Here is a 14,247-nt window from a genome sequence, read left to right on the forward strand (position 1 = left end):
TTATAACTGAATATTCAAAACAACATAAAGAAATAGAAAAAAAACTATAAAGAGACATTGGCCAATTCTTTTGAGTGACTCGGCCCTCAACAGATGCCTTCCCTCTAAACCCAAATTCATATACCGCAGGGCTCCAAATCTACGTGACAGATTGGTACCAAGCTGTGTTGACCCTCCAAACAAAAGGGTAACGGGATACTGGGAACAGAAAGGCTTCTTCCCATGTAGGTCATGTAGGGCCTGCAAAATGGGAATAACCCAAAAAAGGTCTAACTTCCGCTCAGAGACTACAAATAAAGAATTTAAAATCAACCAGTTTATCACGTGTAACAGTAGCCATGTAGTGTATCTGTTAACATGCACTTGTGGTAGCCAATATGTTGGTAGAACCACACGCCCACTAAAAGAAAGAATGGGCGAACACGTGTATAAAATTGGCAAAGGACATGAGAATCATAGTGTCCCTAGACACTTTAAAAATAAGCATAGCTGTGACCCGAAGGAGATGCAGATATGTGGAATAGAAAAATTAGAACCGAGCTGGAGAGGATGTCATAGACTGCGAGAAATATGCAAGAAAGAAACTAAGTGGATATACACGCTGAAAACATTAGAACCACTGGGTCTGAATATCGATATAGATATCAATTGCTTTTTAACCAATGATTGAATCAAGGAGACTAAATCTCTGTAATAGTTTGTAATAGTTAAATTAATGTGTCTATAGGTAAAATGCCACTAGGTGGGGGTGGGGCACACAATTTGGTAATCACACTGTAAGTGTATGGATTATCAAGCACAATGGTGGAATAAGTAAAGTGATGGACGAGGAGATCACGTATGGGTAGATAATAACACGTAGAACATATGATAAAGTATGTGACTATGTATGTAGATACTTTGGAAAGATGTTGGCAATAGTTAGTAATCACGTAACACTTTAGATAATTACGGTAAATGTAGCACTTTATTGTGTATAGGGATAATATACAAGTGACTGCAGTAAGCAAGTTAGGCACGATTAGGGGGTACTATGTGAAATTAGACTTTAGGAAAATATAACATAAAGGAATGATATATAGCGGGATATACACGTTGCAATACTGATTGAATTATGTATAATGTTAGTCACTGTTACATAAGAATTAATTTCACGAGTGTGTAGTTTTATTTACATATACGGTTGATAAAAGGTGTTGATGATTATATGCACAATACACATAATTTTAACATGTGTTTAGATGTAATGTTAATGTATCAATTAGTTGGTGGCAATATGAGACAAAAGAAGACTGGGTGATTATTGAATCCGCCAGTAGCTTCTTTGTATCCGCGATAAAGTATGCAACTTATCTAGAACGGGCGGTTTATACGCAGCATGTGACGCCTATGAATGTGTGGCGTAAGGTGGATGGGCGTTTACTATAGCCGCGGCGAGTATGTTAAAACAGCACGCACGCAAGGGGCTGGTGTAGTTACAGACCAGCGCAGATGCGTCACGGGTTTACAGATGATGTAGCAAGTGTCGGGGTACGGATGGATGTGCGCACGCGCCAATATTTCAATAAAATGCAGGTCGGCGTATGTCTCATAGTGTTTATTAATAGGTACGATTCCCTTCATACTTGGTATAGCCGATAATAGGAACAGGGCTTAATAATGTATTAGTTGTGAACTAAAGGAAGTTTCCGTGCTCGGAATAGAAATAGCAATAAGGATATTTTCGACCAATGGGTGGGTGGGAGGGGAGGGGAAGGCGGGACCTATCCCAGCTACATAATAGATGAGTCAGCGCATGCTCCCTATGCCCCTGATGAGTCACACTTGGTGACGAAACCGGTAGGGCGGAGCTTAGGAGACGCGCTGATTGAGGAAGTAGTCTACACGGCCGAGACCGGAACCTTCCCGCGGGCTACGGACTTGTGTGAGATATGCTTTATACCAAAGAGTTTTTAATGTACGCATATAATTTTTAGGCGAGGAGCCAATTAAATAGCGGTTTTACACATGTTATGATTATTTATTTTATGAGGTATTTGCTTACTGGAATTACGACGTGGAGTGACACGCAAGCATACAAGAGACTATCTGGTGAGCGGGGGCACACAGGGGGGTATATAGATCCCCCCTCCTGAAGGTGGTAGTGCTTGTTAACACTTATGGTGCTATCGTGTATGCGGGAAACAGGGTGCACGGAGGTGGTCATATATTGTGATACAGGCAATCTACACTATGATGTGTTCCCTCTCTTGTCTCTTATGTTTTTCCAGTTAAAGGTGTAAACACAATCTGAAGAAACAATCATCAGAGGATGTTTGTAGTACTTGGACAGTGAGCGCCAGTGGTTGTATGTGATTGACTTTTTACCGGGGGAGGTTTTTACCTGTGCGGCTCCACCTTTCCAATACCTCTAATATTACTGTGGTTTTACTAAGTCTTGACGTGTTATTTTACATCTACCAAGTAAGGTTTACTCTATATCCACTGAGCGCGGTTTTTGACTGTCAATAGTTTACATGTGCCTGAGCAGTGACACGAGCTGGCCATGTACAAGCGGCTTCAGCTTACTGTGCAGGCATAGATGTGCTGCAACCACCATAACATTGCCGACAAGCTCTTGTCAAATATGTTCTGGGGGTCCTAACGTGTCAATAGTGGTCTCCAGAAAGAAGTGTGAGGTCACGCGTGGCAACAGTGGTCTCCAGGAGCACCTGGGGGTCTACGTGTGGTGACCGTGGTTTCCAGGAGAACGTGGGAAGGCTTCCCTCTTCTTAGGCAAGTATCTACTTTTTTTATTTTATTCCACCTCGAATACACTTTAAGCCTCAACTGTACAAGCATTTTTATACACAAGTATAAATGTTTGACGATCTGATTGGTGTGTTGACATCGGTCTCTTTAAGTAACAAGAATGCCTTTGCATTCAGTCCAGCACCCTTCAGTAATATGAGACACACTTGAATAGTGTAACAGAATATCCAAGCAGCTCATGGTGACCCCAATGTACTAGGAAAGTATTGGGGACTAAAATAGACTGAAAAGCCCTCCTACTAAAAAGCAATGCTTAGTGTGATTTGCCTTCTTAAACCAGAGGGTATTTGCAATAATTTAGCTTTAATTGAGTGACTGTGGTTATCCACAATGCATCACTACTGAATATGCAAATTATCTCTATGCTCCTGAAGCCAGGCTTACATCCAGAACTGCTGGCGTATATAGCAAGTCTATAGCTTATAAAATGTACAGAGTCACATCAACTTAACACGCAAACAGCCTGTTTCGGGCTGTTGTCCCTCATCAGTGCATAGCAGGGATCGATATTGCTCAATGGGATCAGGCTTGCACCAGCACTTCAGAAAACCCAAGCAGCTTGGAGTGACCTCAAACTACCAAGTATAGAGGACTAAAAGACACTGAAAAGCCCTCCTACTATAAAGCATTGTTCAGTGTAATTATAGCAGAATCACAGTGGTGCAGCTCCCATTTCCTGCTATTAGGCTGTGTGCTGGTATAAGAGAGGAGGATTGCGATATAACTGTGCAAAAGAGATGGTCTGTAAATGCCACTCACTTTGTTTCCTTTTGAGGTTTCTCCATCAGATCCTCCTCTTCTTTTTCCTTGCTGGCAATTTCAGCTCGAACCTGTGAGAAACAAAACACTGCTATAAATGCTCACTGGATAAAAATGGCATTCAACTCTATACAAGGATATCTAATGTGCCCCTCCAATGATCAGCATTTAACTAAGATGGCAATGAAAGTAAGCTTACCTTTTGCAGCAGAGCAAAATCCAGACCTTTCACCAAGTGAGTGTGCTCCATGTCACCACCCAAGAACTTGGACTCCTGGATCAGCTGACGCCTTTTCTCTGCTGCAGATTTGTCACTGGAAATTATAATAAAAAAATACTGTTTATCAAGTCGTGTTCAACCAATCCATATATAAAGATGGCATAACATTGTGCTTTCATACCATCCCGATTTTCTAAATGCAAATGCATGATTCCAGAAAAGGAACACACTTGACGACCAAAAATATCCCTTTTATTGGAAACAAGTTCAAAGAGTCACCCCCCCCCCCCCCTTGTTTGCTCCAATACCATAGCCAGGTAGGAACACCCTGGTGACAGTTGACACTTACATTCTGACATAATGTAAGAGTTTAATGTGCACATTAAAAAGGGATTAAAAACTATGGCATAAAGTTCAGTAAAAACAGGTTTTCCTACTTTTTATTACCCATACACTTATATTTGCTTTTGTCCACAAGTAATATTGTCTGTTTACAAATTACAAGTTCCCAAAGTACAGTTTATCTGTACTGAAAGCTGCCATTGTCATTTATTGCATAGCTGCTGTATTTATATATTACAGTGTATCCTGTGAGAATGTGTCTTCTCCTCTGTACACTTTTGGCTTGTATTTAGCTGAGCTGCTAGCAGTGTTTGTATTATCTTGTTTGTTTTCTTATCAGCTACTATTGTAATCACTTCTTAAAGGATACCCAAGGTGACATGATGAGATAGACATGGGTATGCACTGTGCCCAGCACACAAATAACTATGCTGTGTTCCTTTTATTTTCCTTTCTCTGCCTGAAAGAGTTAAATATCAGGTATGAAAGTGGCTAACTCAGTCCTAACTCAGACAGGAAGTGACTACAGTGTGACTCTCACTGATAAGAAATTCCAACTATAAAACACTTTCCTAGCAGAAAATGGCTTCTGAGAGCAGGAAAGATATAAAACGGGTCAATAGTTCATAGATTTTAGCTCTGGCATACTTCAATGAATGTCATTGAGCAAAAACAACAGTTAAAAAAATTAAACAAAATAAAATTGTGGAATATCTTAAAAAGTCATTTTTGGGAGAACGAAGATAGAGACAATTGTTTTATTTCATTAGTTTACTTTCGCCTCGGGTGTCCTTTATGCTTCCCACAGAAGCAGAAAGTGCTGTGTTTAGCTGTTTGAATGCTATTCTGCTACCAATGTTTTTTCTGGTAGTACATTTTTTGCTGTAAAGAATCTTTTAAAACAAATAAGAAATGCTGCATTTCATACCAGTTTAATGCCTGGATTATCTGTCGTGTTGGCTAGCGTTGGTTTGATTACAAGAAAAGGCACCTCTGCCCACAGTGTGATATAGATGTGAACAGTGAACTGGTGGAATGGCCATAGGCCAAATAATAAACATGGTGGGGCAGATGACTGGCAGTCTATCACATCCTTCTGTGGAGTGTGGAAAGATGCACGGTCACCTAGATCGCTTTCTACAGAATAGCAAATTAACAGCGTCATACACTCCCATTTCACAAACAATGTACAGCCTTCCTGATTAACTTACGCTTCAGCTGTTGGTCCCACAGCTCGGTAATTGGCTGTTGTGCTAATGAGTTCAGTTTCTTCATAATCCTTATTGACTCCATCCCGTCGTTCTTTGGCTCTGTCTCTGTACTTCTCTGCCAGCTCCCTCTCCCGCTCAATCTCCTGCTGACGCAACTTAGCGTAGTAGCTGCAGGTATCAGATTACAGAAGTAAGAAATACGCATGGAAATAAAAGCAACTGCACAAACATTAAAACAGCAGACACACTTATACCACCCACCTCAGCGTATAAATTATTACTTGCTAGAGTAGAGGATAGAGAAACTTCCAAGAGGGTATGGAAAAGGTATAAATGTACATTTAAGATTACACTATACAGTATGACACACCAAGTTCTGGATGTTGAATGAAAGAAGTGTAGCGGCCATTTTAGCACCTGTTAGAATGTTCAGGTGGATGCATACAGCACCTTTAATGCAGGATTAAGACAGTGACTGTAGCGAAGGAAAGATACGCAATAGAGAAATAAAGGTGCTCATGCATCAGGCGACGTATGGGAAGATCGAGCAGGAGACAGATCCCTCTCTGATCGGTTGCATGCCCATACACCGAAAAACGTTAGTGGACGGGTGAGATTATAAAACACTGCACATGGGCACAGGGGGTATGAGCATTTGGGAATGATATTCTCCAGCATGTCCAATCCAACCCTTTCGATGGATTTTGGCCCAAAATTGATCAAAACATTGATCGTGTGTGGAAATGTTGTGGCACTGTTTTCCAAAAGGTCTACCGGCCCACAAAAATCGCCTTACAATTTGCCAACTTTTTGGAAACATCCAGGAATATATATATTAAAAAAAAAAAAAAAGAAAAAAAAAAAAAGAAAAAAAAAAAAAAAAAGAGAAGGTTTTACTTACCCAGGACTTCCTCCAGCCCCTAGAAGCCTTTGTGTCCCTTGGTGCAGCTTTGCTCTCAGCGGGTCTCCCAAAGTCCCCTACTTAGAAGCCGCCAACCTGCATGAGGCTGTGCCACAAGCGGTTACACTCCTGTCGCCGCCGACCTGGTGAACCTCAGGAGACCCACTGAAAGCGGAGATACAGCGAGGGACACAAAGGCTTCTAGATGCTGGAGGAAGCCCCAGGTAAGTAAATCTGTTTTTTTTTTTTTTTAAATTTACCAGATGTTTCCTTTAACCACTTCACCACTGAGGGGATTTACCCCTTGAACACCAGAGCAATTTTCACCTTTCAGCGCTCCTTCCATTCATTTGTCTATAACTTTATAGTTCATTTCATTGCAACAAGTAATAATATCTTGTTTTTTTCGCCTCCAATTAGGCTTTCTTTAGGTGGGACATTATGCCAAGAATTATTTTATTCTAAATGTGTTTTAATGGATAAATAGGAAAAAAAATATTTTTCAGTTTTCGGCCATTATAGTTTTTAAATAATGCATGCTACTGTAATTAAAACCCATGAAATGTATTTGCCCATTTGTCCCAGTTATAAAACCGTTTAAATTATGTTCCTATCACAATGTTTGGCGCTAATATTTTATTTGGAAATAAAGGTGCATTTTTTTCAGTTTTGCATCCATCCCTAATTACAAGCCCATAGTTTATAACGTAACAGTGTTATACCCTCTTGACATAAATATTTAACCACTTGAGGACCGTGGGCTTTACCCCCCTTAAGGACCAGACCCTTTTTTTCCAATTCAGACCACTTCAGCTTTCACGGTTTATTGCTCGCTCATACAACCTACCACCTAAATGAATTTTGGCTCCTTTTCTTGTCACTAATAAAGCTTTCTTTTGGTGCTATTTGATTGCTGCTGCGATTTTTACTTTTTATTATATTCATCAAAAAAAGACATGAATTTTGTCAAAAAAATGATTTTTTTAACTTTCTGTGCTGACATTTTTCAAATAAAGTAAAATTTCTGTATACATGCAGCGCGAAAAATGTGGACAAACATGTTTTTGATTAAAAAAGAAACCCATTCAGCCTATATTTATTAGTTTGGGTAAAAGTTATAGCGTTTACAAACTATGGTGCAAAAAGTGAATTTTCCCATTTTCAAGCATCTCTGACTTTTCTGACCCCCTGTCAGGTTTCATGAGGGGCTAGAATTCCAGGATAGTATAAATACCCCCCAAATGACCCCATTTTGGAAAGAAGACATCCCAAATTATTCACCCAGAGGCATAGTAAGTTTATAGAAGATATTATTTTTTGTCACAAGGTAGCGGAAAATGACAGTTTGTGACAAGAAAAAAAAAAAAGTTTCCATTTCTGCTAACTTGTGACAAAAAAAAAAAAAAAAAAAAAAGAAATCTGCCACGGACTCACCATGCCCCTCTCTGAATACCTTGAAGTGTCTACTTTCCAAAATGGGGTCATTTGTGGGGTGTGTTTACTGTCCTCGCATTTTGGGGGGTGCTAATTTGTAAGCACCCCTGTAAAGCCTAAAGACTTTGGGCCCCTTAGCACAGTTAGGCTGCAAAAAAGTGCCACACATGTGGTATTGCCGTACTCAGGAGAAGTAGTATAATGTGTTTTGGGGTGTATTTTTACATTTTTATTTTTACACATACCCATGCTGAGTGGGAGAAATATCTCAGTAAATGGACAATTGTGTGTAAAAAAAAAAATCAAACAATTGTCATTTACAGAGATATTTCTCCCACCCAGCATGGGTATGTGTAAAAATACACCCCAAAACAAATTATACTACTTCTGAGTACGGCGATACCACATGTGTGACACTTTTTTGCAGCCTAGGTGTGCTAAGGGGCCCAACGTCCTATTCACAGGTCATTTTGAGGCATTTGTTTTCTAGAGTACTCCTCACGGTTTAGGGCCCCTAAAATGCCAGGGCAGTATAGGAACCCCACAAGTGACCCCATTTTAGAAAGAAGACACCCCAAGGTATTCCGTTAGGTGTATGGCAAGTTCATAGAAGATTTTATTTTTTGTCACAAGTTAGTGAAAAATGACACTTTGGGGAAAAAAAATAAAAATCAATTTCCGCTAACTTTTGACAAAAAATAAAATCTATGAACTCGTCATACACCTAACAGAATACCTTGGGGTGTCTTTTTTTATAAAATGGGGTCACTTGTGGGGTTCCTATACCGCCCTGGCATTTTAACCGTGAGTAGTCTGGAAACCAAATGTCTCAAAATGACTGTTCAGGGGTATAAGCATCTGCAAATTTTGATGACAGGTGGTCTATGAGGGGGCGAATTTTGTGGAACCGGTCATAAGCAGGGTGGCCTTTTAGATGACAGGTTGTATTGGGCCTGATCTGATGGATAAGAGTGCTAGGGGGGTGACAGGAGGTGATTGATGGGTGTCTCAGGGGGTGGTTAGAGGGGAAAATAGATGCAATCAATGCACTGGGGAGGTGATCGGAAGGGGGTCTGAGGGGGATCTAAGGGTTTGGCCGAGTGATCAGGAGCCCACACGGGGCAAATTAGGGCCTGATCTGATGGGTAGGTGTGCTAGGGGGTGACAGGAGGTGATTGATGGGTGTTTCAAGGTGTGATTAGAGGGGGGAATAGATGCAAGCAATGCACTGGCGAGGTGATCAGGGCTGGGGTCTGAGGGCGTTCTGAGGGTGTGGGCGGGTGATTGAGTGCCCTAGGGGCAGATAGGGGTCTAATCTGATGGGTAGCAGTGACAGGGGGTGATTGATGGGTAATTAGTGGGTGTTTAGGGTAGAGAACAGATGTAAACACGGCACTTGGGAAGTGATCTGACGTCGGATCTGCGGGCGATCTATTGGTGTAGGTGGGTGATCAGATTGCCCGCAAAGGGCAGGTTAGGGGGTGATTGATGGGTGATTGACAGGTGATCAGGGGGATAGATGCATACAGTACACGGGGGGGGGGGGGGTGATCAGGAGGGAGCAGGGGGCAGTTTAGGGAATTAAAAAAAAATATAGCGTTTATAGATAGTGACAGGGAGTGATTGATGGGTGATTAGGGGGGTGATTGGGTGCAAACAGTGGTCTGGGGGATGCTGCGGGCGATCAGGGGAAGGGGGGGAAATCAGTGTGCTTGGGTGCAGACTAGGGTGGCTGCAGCCTGCCCTGGTGGTCCCTCGGACACTGGGACCACCAGGGCAGGAGGCAGCCTGTATAATACACTTTGTATACATTACAAAGTGTATTATACACTTTGTTTGCGGCGATCCGGGTGCTAGTAACCCGCCAGCGCTTCCGAACGGCCGGCGGGTTACAGCGCGAGGGGGGCGGAGCCAATCCCCAGCGGAGGATCGCGTCACGAATGACGCAATCGCTCCGCCCATGCCCGTACAAGGACCGCCGCCATTTATACATGCGGCGGTCCTTGCGGGGTCCACTTCCCGGCCGCCAATTGTACATACGGCGGTCGGGAAGTGGTTAAAGAGTTCAGTTCCTAAGGTAACTATGTTTTTTTTTTTTTTTTTTTTTTAATTGTATTTTTGTTTTTTGTTCAATTACAAAAAAAAAAAATTGGGGAGTGTGGGAGGTAATGAGTTAATTTATTGTCCAAAACTGATGTATTTGTATATGTAAAATGCTTTAGGGTGTAGTTTTACTATTTGGCCACAAGATGGCCACAGCGATGCTTTGTTCATGCGACCTGTAAGCGTCCGGAAGGACGTTTACAGGAAGTACTATGAGGCTGGAAAAATCACAATGATCGCGCTGTTTCTCATAGAAGCAGCAGATCATTGCGAGGGGCTTAGATCAACGAACGGGAATGGATTTTCCCGTTCATTGATCTCCAGGCGAGCGGGCGGCGGCGTGCACGAGCGGCGGGAGCGCGGACAGCGGCGGTAGCGCGGGAGGTACGGATTTCTCAGTCCCTTGGTTTTATAAGAATGGAAAAAAGGGACTGAGATATCCCTACCGCGGGGGGTAAAGTGGTTAAGGCAGGTACACTGTGCACATAGCAAATGTTGAGTTTTGCCTGAAGTGCCACTTACATTTGTAGATTTAAGTGTAATCCATTATTTAACAGCCTCCGGCATTGGGGCAATCACTGCACTCGCTGAGACTACTCAGCGAGTGCAGCGATTGCCCCCAATGACAGAGTCGTGGTGCCGCCCACGAAACTATCCGCTCCAGTAACAGAGCAGAGTAGCGCCATGATTGATGGCACCCCCCACCTGATTGCCCGCAGGGTGTCTGAAGGCGGGCTCTTACACTACTTCCTCACACGCTGCCACTCTGGGATAGAGGGCAAGTGATCCAATGGGCCAAATTTAAGTGGTGCAGTGGGCGGCTGGTGTCAGCGTGTCTGGCAGCAGACTGCTGTTTATGTGTGGGGTCCTGGCGCTGGTCCCGATTGTATTATTCGGACCATAAGACGCATGTACCCAGGCCCCGATTTACATCACAGGAGCCTATAGGCACAGTTGTCCTGTCACGCTAGACTTCACCCTCCATGAACCTACAAACCCCCACCAAACCACACCACAAGTGTGCTGGTGGGCCCAGCGGTTACTTTTCCCTTGCCTATCATAGGTAGCTACAGATGCCCCTTAGAATTAGGTAGCTCATGTACACTCCACTCAGGATTCTGCATAGGGAAGGGGGGAGGGAGGCGCTTGAAGAGCACAGTGAGCCCCCTCTCCATCATCCGGCGCCTGTAGGCACATGCCTACAATGCCTTATGGTAACTCCGGCCCTGCAGGTACCCGCCCCCCCCCCCCTCTCCCCCGCCAACACACACACTTCTGGGGGAGAAAAAGCGCATCTTATATTGTGAAAAATACGATATCCACCTTTTATATTTAGCAATGTTTTTACAAGCTACCTTTTTTTCTTCCTTCTGCGGGCTGCAGGATCTTCATCCTCATTATATTCACGTGGCATTCTAAAGAAAGCAAATAAAGACATGTGCTGTGAGATAAGATCAATGCAACACAATACAAACCAGTGTATTCTACAAGAAAGCCTATAGTACATAGGTGGCCTTTAGTACATAGGTGGCTCACGAACTCCAGATGATACTCACTCATGATGGCGAGATTTAGTGGGGGGTGCCGAGGATGGAGTGGAACGAGGGGTCATAAGAAGTTTACGGAAGTCTTCATTTGTCAGCTTTGACCTAAAAGGAACCACAGATGTTATAGTAATGCAAATATACACATACAATGCCAATATATGACAGTACACCTTTCATCTCCTGCAGTTTAGTTTTTACCTGGAAGAATACATTATAAAACTAGGATTAACTGTATACCTTACTGTATATGTAGTAAGGTAAACCTGTATGCAGACTGATGCTCACACAGCACCCAAGCTCCACTTCCTACCTCTAAACTGTGCAGCCCAGCTAATAGTCGGGGACAATGATGCTCCAATCTCTGACAAATATCTAGATTCCAGTTTTACAATACAGCTTTAGGCTGTGTTCCCACTTGAGCTGAGAACGGTCATTTTTGGTCTGTTCTCTACTCATTGTAAAACAGACAATGAACGGATCCTATTTTATAAATCGGATCCATTCATGCTTGTCATACTGCAACTGAACTGCAGGATCAGCTGCGTTAAGAGGGCCGCACTTCTGTGCAGTCTGCGATAAACCCGGTCAGGCGGATGCCTTCCCCATACAGCATATGGGAGAGCGCATCTGCCCTGAGCCACAGCTGGACCACAGCGGACAATCAGAGCAGACACTACACTGTCCGCTCCCGCATATGATCCTAAACAAGTGGGAACACAACCTTTCTCTTAGCAGATCTCCTGTCACCTATGATACAAGTTTGCTACATTTAATTGAGCATTGCTGAATATTAAATATGTTTAAAAATAGAAAAAAAATTAAAAAAAAAGTTGTATCGTTTTTGCAAAATAAAGGAAAATACTTCATAGATCTTTGGCAACCTAATGCAGCCTGCTACCTCTGTGCAAGTTGGATGGATTTCGGCATCACCTCTACTACATGCATAATTCATTTAATCCTATATATTAATCGCCAAGTGTCTTTGCATCCCCTGTCCGTGCGTTTGCACATGTGCAGCACGAACAGTCGTTGGGACAGGAGGAGGACGGGCCAGGCAGGCGTGTGCACACATGCTGACATGCGGCGGTGGCTATGGGCGGGAGGGAAGGGGGGGGGGGGGGGGTTGTGAGGGAGACATAGAGCCTGTTATATTAACATGCTTAGGTCTACTAGTATATTATCTTGTTCAATGTACACTAACTATTCGGTCCATAAGGACTGAGAGGGCCTGCAATAGTATTACCGTATTTTTCGGACTATAAGACGCTCCGGACTATAAGACGCACCTTGGTTTAGTGGGCAAAAAACAAGGAAAAAATAAAAACTAAACCTAGGTGCATCCCTGGTCCAGGAGTGGCTTATGGACCTCAAACCCCCTCCACTCAGACTTCTCTAGCTAAGTTACACTGCCCAGCTACACTAACTACTGCTGCCCCCACCAACTACACTACACTGCACTGCACTTCACTTCACTTAGCCCTGATGCCTCCCCCACCCAGCTACACTACACTGCACTGCACTGCACATACCCCTACTTCCCTTCACCCTGACCTAGCTACACTAACTGACCACTACAATAACATTGAGCTCTCACCCATCCAGCCTGGGTGGCAGCTTCTTCTTTAAATAGTAGTGGTCCAGTGTGGGTGTCCAGGCTGCACATCGTCCTATTGAGGTCCCCGGTCAGAAGGCAGCAGCAGCATTATGATTTAATGCGTTTCCAAGTCCCGGGCGGCATAGCAGCAGCGCTGTACTGTTGTGCAATGCATCTCCCCGGCAACCCTTTCCTTGTCCCCGCGGTGAGGCAGCTGCATGATCGGATGTCCTGACTTGGCAAAGCAGCAGCCGCTGTAATGTCCTATGATGCTGGTCCTTTTCTGCCCATCGTGCCGGCGATTATCATGCCCCTGCGTCAGCGCGATCCTGGCATAACAGACACCCTCAGCCGCTATAGCGGCAGAATTCTCCAAGACTTCCGTACTGCACTGTTTATTGACATCACCCGGGTGACCCCGGCACATGCGCCGCAGGTCATGAGAGGGCGCCAGTAGCCAAGGCAGTACGGAAGCCTCGGAGGACTCTGCCGCTATAGCGGCTGAGGGTGTCTGTTATGCCAGGATCGCGCTGACGCAGGGGCATGATAATCGCCGGCACGATGGGCAGAAAAGGACCAGCATCATAGGACATTACAGTGGCTGCTGCTTTGCTAAGTCAGGACATCCGATCATGCAGCTGCCTCACCGCGGGGACAAGGAAAGCGTTGCCGGGGAGATGCATTGCACAACAGTACAGCGCTGCTGCTATGCCGCCCGGGACTCGGAAACGCATTAAATCATAATGCTGCTGCTGCCTTCAGACCGGGGACCTCAATAGGACGATGTGCAGCGGATACCAATTAGCAGACACAAGCGCCCAGATAGGTAATATTTGCCACATTCGGACTATAAGACGCAGTGACTTTTTCTACCCACTTTTGGGGGAGAAAAAGTGCGTCTTATAGTCCGAAAAATACGGTAATAATAATAATAATAATAATAATAATAATACAAGAATAGTAGCATGTTTGGTACTTACTGAAGTGAATGCAAATCTTCCACAACATGGCCATCAGGGGCCAAGGGATTGGAAAACAACTCGCCTGGAATTTTAAGAAAAAGAACATTACACAAGAAATAATTAACAAAAAAAGAATATATACACAATATGTCGCACTAAAGGCACTGCTTGCTTAAAACACAACTGCCAATGTGTATGGCAATGTTACCAGCCAACACTCTCTTGCACAAAGCAGTCATATTTTTCTACCTTCACATCCTCCCACTCCTAAAATCCAAAGTACTTGTTCATCACTTTTAAATCCCCTCTCCATCCCCCCCCCCCCCCCCCCCTTCAAGCTTATCAGCTGCAGTGTTCTCCCCA

General features: G+C 43.8%; 1 protein-coding gene across 2 annotated transcripts in view; it reads right to left on the reverse strand.

Moving 5' to 3' along the window:
* The window catches only part of IK (IK cytokine), a 67,927-nt gene that overhangs the window by 44,909 nt on the left and 8,771 nt on the right, over window positions 1-14,247 (reverse strand). For both annotated transcript variants that reach the window (XM_068277808.1, XM_068277809.1), the window contains exons 2-7: window positions 13,903-13,966; window positions 11,338-11,430; window positions 11,137-11,196; window positions 5,344-5,511; window positions 3,770-3,884; window positions 3,571-3,641 (exon numbers count right to left, since the gene is read on the reverse strand). In XM_068277808.1, the coding sequence (XP_068133909.1) occupies window positions 3,571-3,641; window positions 3,770-3,884; window positions 5,344-5,511; window positions 11,137-11,196; window positions 11,338-11,430; window positions 13,903-13,966 (571 nt within the window). The remainder of the gene's footprint in view (window positions 1-3,570; window positions 3,642-3,769; window positions 3,885-5,343; window positions 5,512-11,136; window positions 11,197-11,337; window positions 11,431-13,902; window positions 13,967-14,247) is intronic.

This window comes from Hyperolius riggenbachi, chromosome 3, assembly GCF_040937935.1.
Source record: "Hyperolius riggenbachi isolate aHypRig1 chromosome 3, aHypRig1.pri, whole genome shotgun sequence".
NCBI classification, from domain to species: Eukaryota; Metazoa; Chordata; class Amphibia; order Anura; family Hyperoliidae; genus Hyperolius; species Hyperolius riggenbachi.